This window comes from Achroia grisella, unplaced genomic scaffold, assembly GCF_030625045.1.
Source record: "Achroia grisella isolate CSIRO2021 unplaced genomic scaffold, CSIRO_AGI_Agris_v1 utg5633, whole genome shotgun sequence".
In the NCBI taxonomy this organism is placed as follows: domain Eukaryota; kingdom Metazoa; phylum Arthropoda; class Insecta; order Lepidoptera; family Pyralidae; genus Achroia; species Achroia grisella.
The window spans coordinates 233,529-254,607 of record NW_026712943.1 but is presented as its reverse complement, the minus strand read 5'-3'; the positions used below and the strand labels follow the sequence as shown (position 1 = coordinate 254,607).

Below are 21,079 nucleotides of genomic sequence, written 5' to 3'. Positions count from 1 at the left end.
GAGTATGAAATTTCGCAGGCTTATATTTTTTATATAGTGAAGAAGTTAAGAATGCTAATATATTTAAAAAAATATATATGTATATAATACATTGACTCTAATTGAATTTAACTTTATTTTACTAAAACAAAAGAATTGTCCTAAAATAAAAGTAGCCTAAGTTACTCCTTGCCAAAAAAGTCCCGTCAAAATCTGTCCAGCCATTTCAGAGATTAACCGGAACAAACAGACAGACAGACAAAAATTATAAAAAATTTTAATATTACAAATGGACAATTTTATTTATATGTATAGATAATAGTATAAAACATAGTCACTGTGGCTATTTCTTTACTTTATAGAAACACTCGAATTACGCAATAAAGAAACGGAAGCAAGTACATACATAATATCACAAATGTTTACGATTATTACTGCATATAAATAACTACCTACCGGCATGCAACTTACAATTACATATGCCCTTGCTGGGCAGTAAAGTGGCTAAAATGTTTTATATATACTACATAGTAAATTGTTTATCTCAGTAGCATGTATCTCTGCACGACAACAACGAGAACTGTTCTTGTATTCTATCTTGATAAAATTCCTTGATCCTTTGCTACGCCAATATTAAATGTATATTTTTTTATAAAAAAATATGTTAAATATATATAAAAAATATGTTAAATTTATATTTTACTGGATGATAATTGTATGTTATAGTTTCGCTGGCTGGGCACCAGTGGAGGATGATAGGATGAGCATGAAGGGAGTACATCGTGATAAATTCACCAGGAATTTATTACAAAGGTTTCCAGGGTGAATCGAGTGGAGGTCAACATAACATTATAAGTTAGCAATGGGGTCATAGATACACATTACTAATAATTCTCTACCCTCCCAAATATACACGATTATATTGTGTGATTCATACCTCACTTCAAATATAATAAAAACAGGTATTTAGATGTATCAAAATATAATTCGATATGAAACAACAACATGGTGAGATCATTTCCATTTATGCACCGAAATCTACGTCCTTTTGTCTCAAAACAAAACATAGATAACATAATCTGTTGATATCGCGCTATCGAATGTTTGCTCTATTATTGGAATGGTAAATTGTTACGTCTTTTCGTGAGATGAGGATCTTGGTTTTGTAATTAAAATCGGAGATTACTGGTTAGTTTTTTATTTATCTACTTGAAAATGATAGACTGGATGATGTATGATTATGGATATGCGATCGTTATCGAATATTAAATATAACAATGATCGATTTATCTTTGGATTTTAATCTTGTGTGTAATCGTTGCAATTTCAAAAATATATTTTTGGCCAACATTTGACCCAAAATATATTTTTTTATACAACCGCGCCTGAACTCAAATAAAATGACGACTCAGCTGATAGTAATTGCTGAACGTCTACTACGGACATCACGTTATGTCGTGTGACGCCCGTTACAACTCATGTGCTCGTATTTTGGAGGACTAAGATGACTTTGTCCTGTATTTTCACTATCTTATCTCATCCTTCAGCCCACAGCTTCAACAGAAACTCAACTGCTTGGGGTGCAAAATAAATGCCAGTCAGCCAGTGACATGTCTTATAAAACGACGTTTCACAATGTAAATTCATGTAAAATGAAAAGTTAATGGGTACTTAAAAATATATTAGGTAACCAAAAATTGACAAAAATAATATCCAATAATTTTGAGTATCTGAAATTTCTATATTTCTCAATTAAAACATCCTCATAAGCTGAAACTATCCGACACATAACTGTAGGGTGTAGAGATTATTAGTAATATCTACATTATGCTATAAAAATAGAGAGAAAACTAAAATAGAACTAATTCCAAAGTTAACATTTATGTAGATACATTAATAAATAATTGTAAAATCTAAAGTATTTTGGAGTTATGAAATGTACTTAAAATCCTGAAATTAAATATTTACCTGGCTTCTCAGCGGCGTACCAAATTCAACATTAACCGTGAAAGATAAACATAGCCATGATTGAGGTATGCTATGTTTTTAAGGACGACACCTCTAAAACCATTATTTACATAATACCAAAACCTTTCTGCGTGGATAAGCAAAAATTTTACACGTTTTATGTATTTTTCCCTTTGTTTACCTCGATCATTATCTCGGCCAGGGATGAACTTATTTGTAGAGTATTTTCTTGGGAATATCAAAAGATTAAAAGAAAATAAATCAAAAGAAACGCGTCAGGATAAAAGTGGCGTTTGTAGTCTTCTTCAAAGGGAAAGGTAAAGAATATAAGACAAAAAAGGTAAGTGATTCCAAAACAAATTATGACCGCAAATAGCAGTCTGATGTAAACCATCAAGAGTCGATTTAGGAATAATGACGAAACGTATGGTAAACTTGAAAGACTGTGACGTTCTCTCATTACCAGTTAAGCTCAGTGATTATTTTTTATTCTGTGACATGAAATTTACGAAGGGCGAAGCACAAAATATTGTTAGGGTATATTTATAACTTTATTTTGAAAAACAATCTTATATATAAAATTCTCTTGGCAGAATGTTAGTTACCATACTCTTCCGAAACACATTGATCGAATTTTGTGAAATTTTATATGCATATTCAGTAAGTCTGAAAATCGGCTACTATCTACTTTTCATATCCCTAAGTGATAAGGTTTGTTCACTCCTAACATTTTTTAAATATTTTATTATGTAGTAATAAAAAATACATACAACCCTAAATTTTCACCCTTCTATCACCAACCCATTTTTTTTTGGCCAATTCACACAGCGCCATCTAGACCCAAGTTAGGCTAGCTAATGTTTGTGTTATGAGTACTAGATAATTGATACATATACATAGATTTTTTTTTGTAAATACATATATATTATACATAGAAAACACCCAGACCGATACAAATAATCATACTCATGAATAGAAATGTTTGTGCCGTGCGAGGAATCGAACCCGCGACCATCGGTCGTAAAGCGGTGTGCTAGACCGCTAGACCACTGAGGTCGTCAATATATTTTTAAATAGCGATTTCAATTTACATAGTCAAACAATGTTTGCAGTCTCAGCTAGTATAATATAAATTTTATGATATGTCGTAAGTACATTATTGTGTATTTTTTTTAAACCAAGTAAAACCTTATATGAATACGAAATTTGTTTTGATTCGTTATATTCATTTACGTAATACAAGAATTGTTTTATACCATAGCTGAGCCTTTAAAAAAAAACATAATTTATATTTATTGTTACATGCGCATAATCAAACAAAAGTAGATACACTCACACAATTATATGCTCATTAAATTCAATGACGTTTATTTCTCAGTATCGGTACAATATTCCTTGCAGGCTTTATGTACACATATCTCAATACTTTTATAAACGAAAATGTACTCGTTTAAATTTAATATCTAGTAGAACAGATAACACAATATTACATACTAGTAGTAAGTTAATATAGTTACCTAGTTATCCTTACTAATATTATAAATGCGAAAGTAACTCTGTCTGTCTGTCTGTCTGTCTGTCTGTCTCGCTTTCACGCCAAAACTACTGAACTGATTTAAATGAAATTTGGTACCTATATAGTCTAGACGCCGAGGAAGGACATAGGCTACTTTTTAATGCGAAAAAAGGGTTGTATAGGGTTGAAAATGGTAATGCAAGGTTATCTTTATGCGGTTGAATACACACTTATTATAATAATGGCTTAACTAAAAAATTAGATATTTTGGAAAGTCTACTTTATAATTGTGTTATTAAGACTATTTTCAAAAAATTTTAATTTCTGAATTACACCAGTATTGTACTAGATATGCGACTTATTAACGCTCATATGTCATAAATAAACATATATGTCATTTGTATAAGTTGCGCGCGCAACTGATTATTGTCAATCCGTTGTCTCCTTATGAATTTAAATGAATAAACGTTTGCTCTGCAATTTTATTTTATAAATACATAAATATAATCCTGGTATAGCCTATAACTGATGACCCTGCTCTTGGACAAGAGCGTATGAACATATTATTAATATTTTTGAAGAATAAAACAACATGTAATATTAAAAATATTGTCAATACATATGAACAACATTTCCTTGGAAGAAACAACATCTACCGTTCCATCCGAGCTAATCAGGTTCGGAATACGCGTTCCTCCATTCTGGCCAGTAGAGTCAGAGATATGGTTCGCGCAAGTAGAGGGATAGTTTGCAATTTAGAATATCACATCTATTATTTTGATTTAACAAAATTTTATTATGGCCAACTGGACCACCAATTTTCAAAATTGATTAAATATAAGTAACGAAAATGGGTTGTAAGGGTCAAAAGGGGAGTTAAAATGTTGTATGCATGTATGTCATTTTTTAAAGCTAGAAACTTGAAACCCATTTTTTAGGCTGTTGAGAAAATATCAGTACCTACCGCCACAGGACTCAGCCATAAATGGTTACAGTATAGCGACATCTTATCATTGGTACATGATGACACTAATATAAGTAGCATTAAAAAAAACAAGAAAAAGGGTTATAAGGGGTTGAAAGGGGAGATGTAATGTATGTATGGTATGTATGGAAGTATCTTCATTTTAAAGGTAGTAGTTTGAAACTTAGTTTTTGGCTGTTGATTGAATTGTATGGAAATATGTATGGAAATTTCATTTTTGAAGCTAGCACGATGAAACTTTTTTATTGGGTTAGATTATTAATATATATTTTTTATTATTTGCTCAAGGTCACTACTTTACGCGGACGAAGTCGCGGGTACAGCTAGTATTTCATAAACTAAACGTGAAAAATACTTAAAAAATACACTGATTAATATAAATTCATAATGATAATGTCGGGATAATTCACACAGCGCCATCTAGTCCCAAGTTAAGCTACCTAAAGCTTATGTTATGGGTACTAGATAACTGATAAATACATATATTTTTTTCGTAATACATACATATTATATATAGAAAACACCCAGACCGACACAAACAATCATATTCATGAATACATAGGTACAAAATGTTTGCGCCGAGCGACGAATCGAACCCGTGACTATCGGTGCTAAACCGCTAGACCACCGAGACCGTCATTCAATCAATTCATGAATACAAATAATTGTATTGTATTCGAATCGAACAAGTTAATATCAGAATGCGAGTGTGAATAGCAAAATCGTACACGGTTCACCACGAGCTCGTCGATTATAAAATAAAATACGTGACTGTTGCTAATATCTAATATCGACATACACATGACTTCCTCTACACTTGGTATTTATGACGCAAAAGAATAAAATGCCTGCATAATAAGTGCAGTAGATAGATTTATTGTAAGGAACCATATAAATTAATAACATTTTCTTTTTCCAATATTACAAAAGTTAAAAGATTTTGATATTTTACAAACAAACAAAATCATGTATATAGTGTAACATTATCACCCAGCAAATTATCAAAATGCGGTTTATTAAAAAAGAAAATCACAAAATACATCACAAAACGATCGACTATCGAACGATCACGAACTCTATGCTCATGTTATAAGACGTATAAAAGTTATTTTAAATCCCTTTGGATTACTTGAACAATGGAAAAAGTAGTTAATGCTATAACAATTGCTCACCTATTTGATACGTACCATACGATAAATATTGAGCGTCTGGATCAAATTGGGATAACTAAATTTTCGATCAAATTTTGTTATCCCAACTTGAGCGTTTTCCTGCTTTTTAGATCTGTAATTAGGGACACAAGTAAACAAGTAAACAAGGACTTTGACTTTTAATGGGGGAATCAGATTATTAGCAACGTGGACTAATGAACCCATTGTTAGCAATATAACATGTCAGGTTAACCTCCACGCGGCTCTACCTGGAAACCATCCTAATAAGTTCCTGGGAATGTCACGATGAGCTAACTGACCTGACCTTATACTCATCTTATTATCCTCCACTGTTGCCTTATCAGCGTAAAGCATTAGCGCAGGCGAGTGCACTATTCCAATATCATAAATTAAAAAAAAACACCTGCAATATTTCCCATGTATAGTGGACTTAAGTGCTCATTATAGAATTAGCGAGGAAAGGAATTGAAAGACTAATTGTAACCAATTAACTAAATCTATTTTAATATCTATTATTATTGCGAAATGCGTCTGTCTGTCTATTTGTTCCTTACATTTTCGTAACTAAATTGTCAAACAATAATAATTAAGTTTATCGTGAACATAGATTGTATGACCATAATGGTGTTTGCTCCACGAATGGTAACCATTAAATAGACTTATGCTAAAATATTTAGTCATAAAAATTTTACTCTTATTCTATTATGTAGAATCTAAAATTTACGCTGACCTTCTTACCTACATTTCTCGGCTGAATCTGTGTTCTAAATATGAAAAATCTGAATCCTATAAATTAAAAAAACTGTAGTATATAAATTAAGTATAAATATTTCTTTCAATTCCATTAAATTTACTTTGTAAATGAGCATGGTTCTTACGTGAGCCATTTGTCACCTTGATACACTCTACGAGAGTGGCCAGCTATCCAGCCAGTAGGTAAGCGCATCAGTCTACACATTGGAGTGTTAGATTGGTATACTGTGACCTAACACTTATCACTGTTCAGGACTTTATTGACAATATAACCTGTGCTACACTATCAGTATTATTATTTAAAATATCGAAACCTATATGCAACCTCTTTGCTAAATTATAGAAAGAAATAAAGATCTGTCAAATTTAAATGTGTTACAATTGACACCCTTCCCTTTACAACCGAAAAAGGGGTAGTACAAACAACATGTAAGAGAGTCTCCATACGCTGTAAAGTGGAAATCATTGTTATTAATAAAGACTATAACTATCAAAAGTATCATCATAATCATTTCAGCCTGTGTCTATCCACTGTTGAATATAGGCCTTTCCCAAAGACTTCAACTATATGCGATCTTCCGCCTTCCGCATCCATCCACTCCCGGCCACCGTCGTGATGTCGTCGGTACATCTTGCAGGAGGGCGTCGGACACTCAGTCGACCCATACGCGGCCTCCACTCCATAACCTTTCTTTCCCATCTATCATAGCTGACTCGGTTGATATGCCCGGCCCAGAGCCAAGTCAAAAATAATATATCAAAAATTTTAAATTATGGTCGTTCGTTTTCAAATTATTTCATTAAGAGTTCATAATATATGTACTAGAACGATTGATAGAGAAACGTTGTCCTAAGTTTTCTTCCCATTATTTTAGATCTGTGGCGTTATCTAATCTAATTCAATTGAGTTGATATATTTCAATAAAATTAACGACTTACAAAATTGGCATTCCACTTAAGAAATTAAACCCAACCTCGGTATGAGTCAACATCACTATTGCCTTGCTCAATTCGTGATCATTTTCTTTAAATGGTGACGTCAGGTTTCTTTATTTATACAACGAAAGCTTGCAGTTTTGTTAGGTATTAGGTGTTGCCGTGACCTCATCTGATCCGTTCCGACCTCATCTGATCACATGTTATTCGTTTCTGCAACAATTCTCCTTGTAAATGTGCTCCTATTGGTCAAAATATGATGTTATAAATCCTCTATTATGTGAACTAATGAACCTATTGCTAGCAATGTACCATGTCAGTTTGACACGCAGTTCGCCCTGGAAACCATCATGACAAATTCCTGGTGAATTGGTTACGAAAGGCTAACTAACTTGACCTCATGCTCATTTTATCATCCTTCTGGTGCCCCGCTAGGTTAGTGAGTGGGTGCACAATTTTATTAACATCAGTATAAAGGAATTCTCAAAATCAGATCTACCGGATCCAGTAATAAATAGTACCGGAGATGACCAGAACATCCAAACTCAGAAACATTATATCAATATATAAAATTCTTGCAACACGCAAGTTTCTTGCTCGTTCTTCTTGTGATGAGACAGCTTTCCGAACGAGCGGTAGATTAAAAAAATGTAATAACTATTCAAAAGTGCTTCAATGTAAGTTTATTTGAATAAATGATTTTCTATTCTATCCTATACTTGTTTCGTTTATACTCCTCCGAAACGGCTTGATTTCGATTTTAATGAAATTTTATATTCAGTAGGTCTGAGAATAAGTTTATAACTAATTTTTATACATTATAGTTATATTCAGCGTTAAAAGATGGCTCATCCCAAAATATTATTACAAAAAAAATTGTAAAAGCTATAATAATTTATATGGCAAAACAGCATTAGCGGGTCAGCTGGTCTCTTTATAATATTAGTATACACAATGTAGATTAGTGATGGCCGCACTTGGACATTTGTAGATATTGTGTATACACACACACGACAAAAATATGTAATAGATTTGATTGATTGCTGTCTGTTCCTCTCAACTGAAGTAGCTAGCCGAATGACGATAGGGACAGTAACTCGCATAACGACGAATAAGTAATTTTGACTATGAAAATAAATCATACATACATAGGTAGGTACATACCTACACAACCGTTGCTTTATTAGTAGGTATTAAAACCAATTATTATTTCAGCATACTTTAAATACACGTATTTTAAAATATATTCGATTATATATTTATTTACCTTAATGATGTATTAAAAGTCGTTTTTAAAACCTATGTATACAACTGACAAGCAGTTATTTTAATGTAAAGTTGTCGATACAAGAACATTGCTCACAGCTTTGTATGTTAGTCATAACAACCTATTATGGGCACCCTACCGTTGCCGTTGGGTGCAAGTTTCGCCTTAAAAAGCTTAGTCGACTGTTAGCACGTTACTCACAACGTATTGTAGGTAGGTATATGTTTTGTTTAATGTCTGGAACTTTTACTATAATTCTATGTACGTATATATTCTTTATCTTATATATATAAAATTCTCGTGTCACAATGTTTGTTACCAAAACCAGATGTTTTTTAAGAATTTTTATATGCATATTCAGTAGGTCTGAGAATCGGTTACTATCTATTTTTCATATAAGTGTTTCATATAAGGGTTGTCCACCCCTAATATTTTATGGGCTATTATTTTTTTCACTTTTAAAGCAAAATGTATATATATTTAGCAATATTAATTTATATCACAAAACAACGTTTTCGGGATCAGCTAGTATACATACATATACATATAGGTATTCTTTATAATAAATATCATAATATAACACAACATTATCACCGAACTGACGTCGAGCAATTGCCTGACAAACAACTGCCTTACGCAAACAGCACTAAGTATTAAAATTTGGTTTCAATGTATGCTTATCATACATAATTAAATGGTTTAAGATAATAGTTATTTCCTATTAGAATCAATTTGTTAGATGTTTACAATAACAATGTAATGTTTTCTAATTAATATTACAATATGGAAACCAGGTGTGGAGTACCGTAAGCATTCCAATATGTCAGTCTTATGAAAGCACCAGCACGTGTGCACGCATGCCACTCGCTCTACGAATCGTTTGATACACATAAAAACAGCGAATTATAACATAATGTAGTGTAGTGTAGTGTAATAAAATAAATTAAAAAAAACTAAGTACAAATCAGTGTTCCATTTTGATACAGTGAAATTATTATTGTAAGTATTTTATTACGTTTGAATAAAAACCGGCACCAAGAGCGTACTCTGTGGGTCAAAATATCTACCGCTACTCGCTCGAGTTGATTTACTTGACCTCTGCTCACATTCTGTTATCGAGAGACACCTTGAACATAGCAATAAAACAGTAAATAAGATACAACAAATTAAGTAACGTTTTATACAAGCTTGTTCTAGTATGAATCTATTGTTTATTATTCAAATTGAAATTAGAAAGTGGAGACAATGACCGAATCGTGCTACAAAATTGTAAAATAGACGATCGCTGGACACAGACGGAACAAATTGGTACGTAATTACGTACATTAGTAAGTTAATTCTATTATATTCACATACTGGTGGACCTAACCTTCTTTTACCATGTTATTTGGAAGTAAACTAAGCTAACATAACGTTTTATACTGTTAAATCAGATTTCACTGTACGTTTACTACTTGTAGGAACATCAGTGGAAAGTGTAAAACGCCTTCAAATAGTTTGAATGGCTTACGAGATCAGTTTACACAAACAGACAAATATATACAAGTATTTATATATATACAGCCTTTTTATTAATTAATAAATAAATACGGCTCTACATGTATGATATGGGTAACTCTTAAACTTCACACTGAAATAGTATTATGCGCTTTTTATAAGTGCGAAAGTTTGCGCCGTTTCTTATTAAACAGAGTAATAAATTAATCTTTACAATGTTTCCCAATTTTCAAAATTAATTTAACGGTTTATAATATTTAGAAAATAATATCTTAAATAATACATCACAATCATAGATATTGTAAATAAAACATCGCAACAGTTAATTATCAATGTATACCTATAGGAGTATTGAAGCTTGTCAGTAAACTTGAATAGAGCTGGCCCCACAAGCAACACCCGTTCACGAGTATGACGAATAAACCCGTCATCATACCTATGCCTGTTATCACTTATTATACAAACGTATAATATGTATATATTCCAGTATCCTTGACGCAAATGACATCATAATTTAGAAATAATCTCTTACTATATTATTCATATATTTTAATAACAATAATACTTAATTTTTTGTTGTCAATTTCCCTTATGCTATATTACATATGTCTGTGTGTCAATGTGTTTGTATTAAAAAGACAAACTAATTTCTGAAAGACTATATTTTTAAAACCGCTAGTTATGACGACATAGGCACTGATGCCGGCCACGGATGGTTCAGGGAGAAAACCCCAAGGAGTGTACGAAACTTGTGACACGGATGTAGGTTTAAAGGACCCTCAGAATGCATTAACAGTCACCACCACTACTTGTGGTATCCGCCCAATCCCAACTAATAAACCCCCCAATGCCTACAATATTCACAATTACCTATCTCTTATTTGTTTTTATAATAATATAAACAGTTCAACTTTTTCGCCCCAAACTCCCACTACGTCAGTTCCATCCATCCATAAATCTACTTGTCAATGTCACAAAGAGGCTCTGGCCTCTGCCGTTTCATTTCAGGTTACTCTGAATGCCTTAGATAAAGAAACATGATTATTGATTTTACCATTTTTAATTAATGTTGCTTCACATGTTAGTTAACAATATCATTTTGTATATAGCAGTCCCAATCTCACATGATTGGGTCAGTTTGCCCATCGTGACAAATTCACTATGAATTTATCGATGATTTCTAGGGGAAACGGCGTGGTAGTTGGTACATTGTTAATTAGTTATTAGTCGACGAAAAGACAAAAAATCCCCTCCACTCTAGGAATACTACTTCATGTTCATCCTAACTTCTTACACCACTGGAAGATAGGATGAGCATGAAGTTAGGTCATTTAGCCCATTGTGGTAGTATCACCAGTAATGTAATTCTGGACACTTATCACCAGTGAAAGATAAGATGCGCATGAAGCTCAATTAGCTTATTGTGGCAATATCATCTGTTATTATGGATACTTTTCACCAGTAAAAGAAGATAGGATACGCATGAAGTTAGATCATTTAGCCCATTGTGGCAGTATCATCAGTAATGTAATTATGGAGACTTATCACCAGTGAAAGAAAATTGGATGAGCATGAAGTAAGCTACATTAGCTTATTGTGTTATCATCAGTAATTATGGATACCGTGGTGATCGACCTCATATTAAATTTCTAACAATGGAGCCAATAATCCCCATTAATGGGGGATGGGATTGTTAATTACCTATTGCTAACAATATACCATGTCATGTTAACCTCCATACGGTTCCTTCTGAAAAGCATTTGTAATAAGTTTGCGTTGTGTAGTGAACTTTAGGTAAAGGGCTAAATAACCTGAACTCATCATATAATCCTCAACCGGTGCCCTACCAGCGTAAATCGTTAGCGCCAGTGAGTGCACAATTCTATTTAAAAAATCCCAATAAGTAGCACCCTCCCTTTTTCACTGTTTAACAGTATTCCTGAGAAGATATATGTACATAACTCATAAACTTGGGCAAAGTTCGAGTAATTCTCTAGTTATTATTATTATCATCTTAATGAATAGAAGTTTATAGTCATAAAAACATATAGGGTATTAAAATATCGTCCATAAGCCACTCATAACCATGAGAAATGGTGTGAGCCTATAGAGGCTTTCACACTTGACATATTCTCATCAATTCATTTTCTATCTCCGGTGTGCTCTCATTACTTTACAATGGCCTCTTGTTTGCTTTATGTTAATATGCATACTTCATACGAGGTAGCGATACTTTGCCTATACATATGTACTACGGTACATAGAGTTCACTAACAAATGTACCTGACAATAGGTGGCTTTCGATTTACATTTAAAAAGACAGAGTCATATCTACATTCCATTACATACAGACCGACTCTCTAACCATCCTAATTTATTGGTAGCGCAGCTCTTGTATCCTTCTCATATGGTTAAGATACTAAAGGGGATGAATGTATTGTAGAAAAACAGAAGAGGTGCTGACCTCTTCGCCTACAAATTAAGCAGTACTCAGTACATCTGCTTATAGTCTTACGACTGATCGTCGTTTCAAAGAGAAGAAAATTACATTACATATTTTATTGAAAAAATAACATTATCATCTTTACTGTCAGAAAGTAGTCGAAAATAGTTTAAAAATTTTGACTGGTTGTCTATTAGTCTATGCGTTTATACACTGTAATCACAATAATAGTTTACGTGACTTAAATGTGTAATTTATTGTAAGAAATAAATTATATATTTCTTGACAATGTACAAAATAGGTTTAGGGTGACTACTATCACCATCATACTATTTTTTCTTATATCATATTGATCTGGTGTGACGTCGATTAGTTACAGATCTTATAGCTAAGCTGTAGACAATCCAATAGCTCTACAATCCCGGAAAAAAACTTGTAGGCTTATTACTATTTTTATCTTACGATTTACAATTTACACTACATATAACAACAATCCTACGTAACAATTTTCTTTAACATACAAACTACTTATTATTTATAGTGTTTTATGACTTGAAGACATTTTTGTAGAACTTATATATTGCACCTTATCCTATTTACCTATTTTTACATTTGAAACATTTACTATATTAATCATACAAAAATAATTCATATAGTAAGTAACTTGAACAGACCATAAGTAGCACCTGTTGACGCATGGGAAAGCATTATTCGTTCATTCATTCGGTCATTGGGCTGAATAGTCGAACGCAGTGATAGCTGGCTCATCCGTCATACTCGTGAACGAGTGCTGCTTGTGCCTACAAGCAGCACTCGTTCACGAGTCTGGTCTGCTCTTATCACTACAACTGATTTAATCTTATTGTGTTTTTATATTTGAGCCTAAATAAATTAGTGCTAGATGGTAGTTTGTTTTTACACGTTTCGACTTGTAAAATGTGAACTTACAAGGATTGTTTAAAAGAGCAACGCACAAGTTTAATCTTGTTTTTTGTTTATTCTTCTTGTGATAAGACGGCTTTAAGAATAAGCGGCAGACTTAAAAAATTGTTGACTATTCAAAAGTCTTTAAATTAAGTTTATTTAAATAAATGATTTTCTATTTTATTACGTTATAAAACAAACAGTATCAGCGTGAAATATCTATATGTAGTAATATCCAGGTATAATTGTCTGCTCAAAAATAACATGTCCAGTTCCGTCTGTATATTGTCGAATTATTTAACCTTTCGAATATGGGCCAGCCTTGGCCGGAATATTAAAAAATTGTTTCCAATCTATTGACTGAGATCATCAACAGATATATTCATTCATCGAAATGCGTTTTATCGATAAATTTCAAATTCAAATATCTTTATTCTTGCCCAAAATTTCATATAGTGTAAAAATTGACTTTTTATAATACACTAAATGACATTTTAATATTTTTAAATATAAAACCAGTGATATCAATATTTGCGTTTAAAATAATTATATCATAATTATAAACTACTATTATACTGTATTTGAATATATAAATGACACTTAATAAAATGTAGTTTTCTATTAATTTAATATATATATTTAAATCCAAATAATACATATGAATGTGGATGGTTATAAGGGCAGAGGAAGGCCGAAAATGAGATGGATGGACTGTTTGGAAGATGATATGATAAGATAGGGAGTAAATAACTAGATGACTGCGAACAGGGATGAATGGAAGAGAAAAACATTACACTGACCCCAAAAGAATGCTGCTTCCTGTGTCCAACAGGATCAAAAATTGATCTGCTATGATCAGAAACATCTTCTAACTGTAAATTATGAAATGCAAAACTTAAATAAATAAAAACAGTTGATTGTGGTGACCGAAGTAGGCCCCCTACAAGCAATGTCCGTTCAAGAGGATAACGGATGTGCCGGCCATCATTGCATTCAACTAATATTGCTTAAATGCATTTAGATGCAATGATAGGGAGCCCAACTGTCTGGGCATTTTATTGAGCATGATCTGCTCAAAGTCTTTCGACGTGTCTAAGCTAATTTATTAACAGTGTAACATTATTGACAAATCTCATATAAGAAGCCAAGGAGATAATCAACACAGAAAAAAAATAATAGTTAAGTCTAGCGTACTAGTTACCTCTAGTGATGGTGTTCACGTGAAATAGACAATATTGGCTTTCTAATGTGAAATAATTTTTAATATTCCTTAAATTCAAGAAGAGAATCGTATGTCCTTAATAAATAGACAAAGATACAAAACAGACAGACAGTGGTCTCATATTTATAAATTTAATTTGAATATTAGTACCTACGTATAAATAATATTTGTAAATCTGAATATATCAATTATTAATCTATATAATTTATACTTTACAGATATTTCATCCTGGCGCCGATAAATAAAAAGGCCGGGACCGGTTCCATCGGCAAAAGTGGAACTGGGCTCACAGGCAAGAGTTCGTTTGGAAAAGGTGGAATCTCCTCTGGAAAGAGTGGACTGGGAAAAACCGCCAACTCTGGAAAATTGCCTGGTAGCTCTTCGACGCCTAAATTGCCCAGTTACACTTCGCCAAAATTACCCAGCTACTCGTCGTCTAACTTATCCAGTGGTGTTAGTAAAAATTACTCAGCACTAGGCCCTTCAAATAGTAAGCCGTCAGTGAGTTTGGGAATTATTTGGATACCAACAAAAAAACATAACAAGAAGAAAGATGTTGTATACCATCGACCAAATTATGAGTACGGAAAGGACCGGTCACCATCGATGTACAAATTGTAAGTTTATTAATCGATATATATATAGTATACAAACCCTAGTATAGTTTTATTGAGGTAGATTTAGTGAGGTTGACTCTCATAAATCTGCAGGTAAGCAGCATGTATTGTAAAATATATTTCGGTTAAAGGAAAATGGATTGCAGAGAATTTATGTGGAATAAGAAGCCTTTGCATATAGTACATGAATACCCTCAGTTGTGAAATTACACTCATCGCCAAAATGGTGGCTACAAAAAAGTTTAGGTACTGCATAGAAGCTGTACCTACATTATTGTCGTTATAGCTTAAATACTTTTTGTAAAATTGCCAATATGAGAGTTTAATTCTAGTTCCTTGCTTATTGCCCCAGGATAAGACGCCCGTTTTTTTGACTCTCTTAAAAAATAAGTTAAATTCTAAAAACTAAGCTGGAGACAAGCCTAGAAATTATTTACATTGTTAACTTATGAGGTAGTACCATACTTGGGTTGTTATGTATGTATATTTTAATAAATATTTAAAAAAAAGTTTTTTTATTTGTATTTATATTCGCTATTTTTTAAATGTTTTTTTATTAAAGACTTGCAGGTAAATATGTCTCAAATTAACGTTGACAAAACTTGAGATGTCAATTTGACAATGACTTTTCATCATTGACTAAACATGAGTTGTCACTTTGACAATGACGTTTCTTCTTTGACATATTTGGTGTTGAATTTCGTTTGCAACTCTATGTTAAAAACTGTCATTTGTTTACATGATATTGTAATTAATTTTATTGTCCTCAACACAAAAAGAAATCGAATTATTTATCTAGTGTGTAATATGAAATTGCTTTCGTATTTGTAATTTGAATTAATTCTTTTTCGGTTTAATTAATCGATTTTTATATTAATCGATCTCAAATCGCCATCCCTATAAAAAAATAAAAAATGTAAACAGCAAATAGTACTATAGACAGAAACTTGATGGAGGTGACCGTCACATTACATAAATTTCAATCCGAAATATAGTGCGTTTTCTGAATTAACAACCTGAATCGATTTTGCAATTTCATTCTCTGATACGCCTATCGTGATTATTACAAAAAGTCTTTCCATATTACTGTTTTATTTTATTTTATACGTCGGTATACTCTCTTATTCTCATACAAACTCCTTGGATATCTAATGTTTTTTACGCCATGGAAATGCAAGACGGCAACTTTCAGACCATCATGAGTACTTGGCGTCGTATGTCTGGAGAAGAGATAGAATCTTCTGCTATAGTTAGGTAAATATGATATCTGTGTAAGTGTAATGAGAGCTGATTTATGAACGATTGTTTACATTACGTTCATGGGCGCAATGTGATATGTAAATGTGAAGGTGAAATCTCATCATAATTACGTCTGTACTTGATTATACAGTTTATTCAATTAAATCGTTTATTGGAATCAATAAGTGTGTTGTCCTAAACTTTTGAGTATTTTTTTATTCAATCACACATGTGTTTCATCTGAGCAGTATTGATTAGAGAGAATAGACAAGAAAAATTTTAAGGGTTTTCATTTAGAAGCCGTGTGATAATTGTAGAACTATAAACTAAGTACAAACTAAAATTGGGTACCTATTTCGTGATATTAATGTGTTTTTATAGTTATTTCTTGTGAAGTGACCTGTCTGAAATCATATACATCAGGTATTGCTTACTTAGATTGTATTTTAAAGGTATAAAATTATAGATGATTAGATATAGATTATATTGTAACAAATATTTTATAGAATCATTATAAATTTTATTCTGGACATTATTATTAAGAAGTTTAAAAAAATTAAAACATACCTAAATGTGTGAAATAAATATATATAATATAGTATAGTACTACAGGGAGGGGCTATCACTATTGGACAGTATTCATTCCACTACTAACAATGTACCAGGTCTATCAGGTCAACCTTCACACAATCCTGGAATTCCACACAGCCACTTTTAATCATAATGTCAGGTTTTATACCAAGAGTTGTAGACAATTTATGATACAATTGGTTTTGGTAGTATATGCTTATGATGCATAGCAGGTTTATTAGATATAGACATTGTGCTGTACTCTATATCCATTGTTGTCTATATCTATGGTTTATGACGACCTATAGTGTGACAACGGTTTAGTACCATTTGATTCCTCGCATGGTACAAACATTTGTAATTCTGACTATAATTGTTTGTATTTATCTGGGTGTTTTCTATATTTATGTATTTACATATTTTTTAGTTGTCTAGTAGCCATATGCTCTTCTTACCTTGGGATTAAATAGCACTGTGATATCCTGGGTTAATATTATTATTAAATATTTCTTATTCTCTTTCAAGTATGTCTGGAGACTCCAACGAATATGATGTCCACAAGAAGAAAGAGGAGGATAGCCATTTATTAGTTCCGTCTGTGTCTGAGAAATCAAAACTCCCAGTAGCAGCCATTGCCACAGCCGAAGTTGCGACTGCCACTGTTGACTTGCCACCGGCTATTGTCGGGGAAGCAAGTCCAGAAGAGAAACAAGAACTGATCAAGAATGACAGTGATGAAGCCAAAGTATGTGACTTATTGATATTATTTTATTTAATTAATTTGGCAAAGGAATTGACTGACCACCATTACTACTGGTGGTATGTGGCAACTGCCTAGATAGGTATGTGAAATCATCATGGAGTGATATTTAGTTTTACATGATGTGAAGTTCTCATGTGTTGTCATTCCAGAGGATCAAGATATTGTCTCTGTACCCTTAAATTTCTCAGCCATATATTACTGTCCAAATTAAATACTCAGCTGCTGTATGGAATTGGTGACACAGTGATTAAAAATTGTAATCTGACAAATAAGGCATTCTTCATCAAAAGATCATTAATCAAATAATAAATGACAGTCTTGGTTGCCTAACAGTTTAGCAGTCTGGGTTTTTTCTTTGTATACTATCTATGCATTTACAAAAATTGTAGCTGTTTGTAACTGTTTAACTTATAACCAAGCACCATCTAGTCCCAAGCGCAAGCAAGCGTAGCTTGGGACTAGAAGGTGCTATGGAACATTTTCCATTTCAGGGTTATTATTATTATTCACAGGCATCTACAGTCATATTGTATTTTAAGTTTAGTGTAGGTTATAATGTTAAAATATTTTATATGTATTTTGAATTACTGTTATTTGTTAATAGGATGGTGCTGGTGATGCAGAAAAGGATAAAAAATACAGTGACTACCTTGAAAACAATTTGGATACCGCCAGCAAATCTGATAACAAATGGGAGAATGATAAACTTGGCGACAAAGACAAAGTGGACAGCGTGTATCTGAGACCACCTCCGCCACACAAAGCTCATTCTACAGCATCCACGCCTGAAGAAGAAGATTGCGGCATCAAATGCCTGTATTATACGCTCCAATGCTGTGATTGTGTGCTTATGTAATCATCCATTATGTAGGTACATGTTTAATATCTAAAAAGTCACATCATGTGATTCAATTTCTAACAATTCTTAATTTAAATAGATTAAAATTTGTAGACATGTTATTTCAAATGGTATGGGGAAATGTAATTATAGAAGTTTTGTTGTTTTCTGACTTGTTTAAAGAGAAGAGGGCTTTTTTTAAATACAGTTGTTGGTAACGAGTGAGGGTAGTTCCGTTTTTTTGTTACTTAGTTAATTTTGCTTGGGAAATTCTACATTTTTTTATATTAGTTTGAGGTAAATATTTTTTTTTGGGATATAAAATATTTTGTGAAGTAGTTTCTGGTATATGTTATTAGGGGAACAGAGAAGTGGTTTATATATATATTGGGTCGGTACTTGTCTAATTTATTGGGTATTTTTTAAAATTTTTACTGATAATAAATATATTTTTGTCCCTATATAATCAAGGGCTGTACACACAAACATATACATCAACCGAACTAAGCTAATATGTATCGTTCCATATATTGTCCTGAAGGACACAATACAGGAGAAAAGTCTCAAGGAGTACCCCAAACAACATTAAGGTACAAATGCCCCTACTATTCTGTATCAAAATACAACATCCCAATGCAAAAATAAGACAAACAGACAACAACGGAGTAAAATAACCTAGCAACTTCCGAAACCACTCGAACTACAAATTCGAATGTCTATTAGGAATCAGTTTCATCAAATATGACATATTCTATCCGTAGTTCTATTTAGAAGATTATTTATTTTACAATAAATACATTCTCCCACTTATTGATAAAGACGTTAAAACTATAAATTTTGATCTATTAAAATTAATAATTACTAACAAATACATGACGATGCAACAGATTTTTATACTTGTACCAATGTTTATAAAAACTTTAAACCGTAAACTCATTTATTTTTCATATTTTAGTTTACAAGTTAATAAGCAAAATTTAGAAATATATTTCCGTAAACAATATAGGTTTAATCAAAAACTAATTAATTCAAAAACTAATTAATAAAAAAAATTAATACAAAAACAATATTTATTTGTTTTTGTAAATGAAGAACTTATTTAGTAAACTATATTGACATAGAAATATACAATATCTATCTTTTGAAAGTGATTAAAAAAAGTGATAATAGTTATGTATCTAAATACACGTCGTCCTGTCCAGAAAACAACATCACCTATCAAATTCAATTGTGTTCTTAAACCATCCGGTAACCCATTGCAATATAAATACAAAAATTTCTCCAAATCGGTCTTGGATTAATTTACATGATAAACAAACATATAATGCACGGTTATTTTGATGAAGATATATATCAAGACGTATAGAAAGAAATACGTCAATTTACATAATTAGCTCAAGTATAAAAATCTGGTATTAAATTAGTAAATATACTAATTTACTTTTGTATTACTACAACTAATATTGATCTGATTAATGGATGGTATTGTATACAGGAATTAAATATTTTTTTGTCATTTAGTTCCTGTTGTTAGTCTATATGGCCATATTTAGAGTAACATGAAGGTTACCCATTTTGTTATACTTGAAATCTATGCCGTATCTTTACCGTACATAGAAAAACATGCATAATATGTTGAAATGTTTTGAAAAAAATTCCGCTGTGCACTCCCGCCGAAAATGTGAGATCTCGCTAATAGATGACATGTTTTTGAGTGTAAGCTCTTAGGTCAGTATACACATATAGTATGTATATACATATACTGGGTAGTTATAAACGTATGTATATATGTATACACTACTATCATGAGAGATAATATTTAAACCTACATTATTCCTCTGTAAGAACTTTCGATGTTTACCTTTTTATTTATAAAAATAGAACGTTTTATTACTTTCTTCTATTGAAGAAAATAGTTAGAAGGATAAAGTTAGAATATTTTTATGAATAACGGGGTAAATAGTGAAATGAGACAGAGTCAGTGACATAAAAATAGAGGGAGCATAACATCACGGGACAAATGAAGAATTTAACGTTTATTTAGAAAAATAATACATTTAATAACTGCCCCTAAAGTAATAAAGGGAGGGCGCGGTAGGTCGTATGTATAGTTACACATTTGGATAGAAATATTTAAATTTATCTCTTGTGATAGAGATTAGGCACTAGACTGAGCTAAATCCGTCTATGGACAATGAGATTAGGGCTTTATTTAGCTGGATTCTAAGGTGGACAATGTAATTACAAGATTGTTAATCAACCTGTGATTAAAATGTATCTCTTCACTCTAGCAGCTATGCAAAAGGAATTATTTTATTTGCTCATAATCGTAGGAAATAAGTATGATAGTTTCATTTCCTCAAATGGGGATCATACTCCACATGGTAACG

At 32.1% G+C, this 21,079-nt stretch overlaps 1 protein-coding gene across 1 annotated transcript; it reads left to right on the top strand.

Annotated features, from left to right (window-relative positions):
• The first annotated feature begins 16,129 nt into the window (after nt 1-16,129).
• Nucleotides 16,130-19,071, top strand: LOC131848574 (uncharacterized). Its single transcript, XM_059198491.1, has 3 exons — nt 16,130-16,533; nt 17,614-17,833; nt 18,456-19,071. The coding sequence occupies exons 1-3, from the start codon at nt 16,445-16,447 to the stop codon at nt 18,705-18,707; spliced, it is 561 nt and encodes a 186-aa protein (XP_059054474.1). The 5' UTR covers nt 16,130-16,444; the 3' UTR covers nt 18,708-19,071.
• The last annotated feature ends 2,008 nt before the right edge of the window (nt 19,072-21,079 follow it).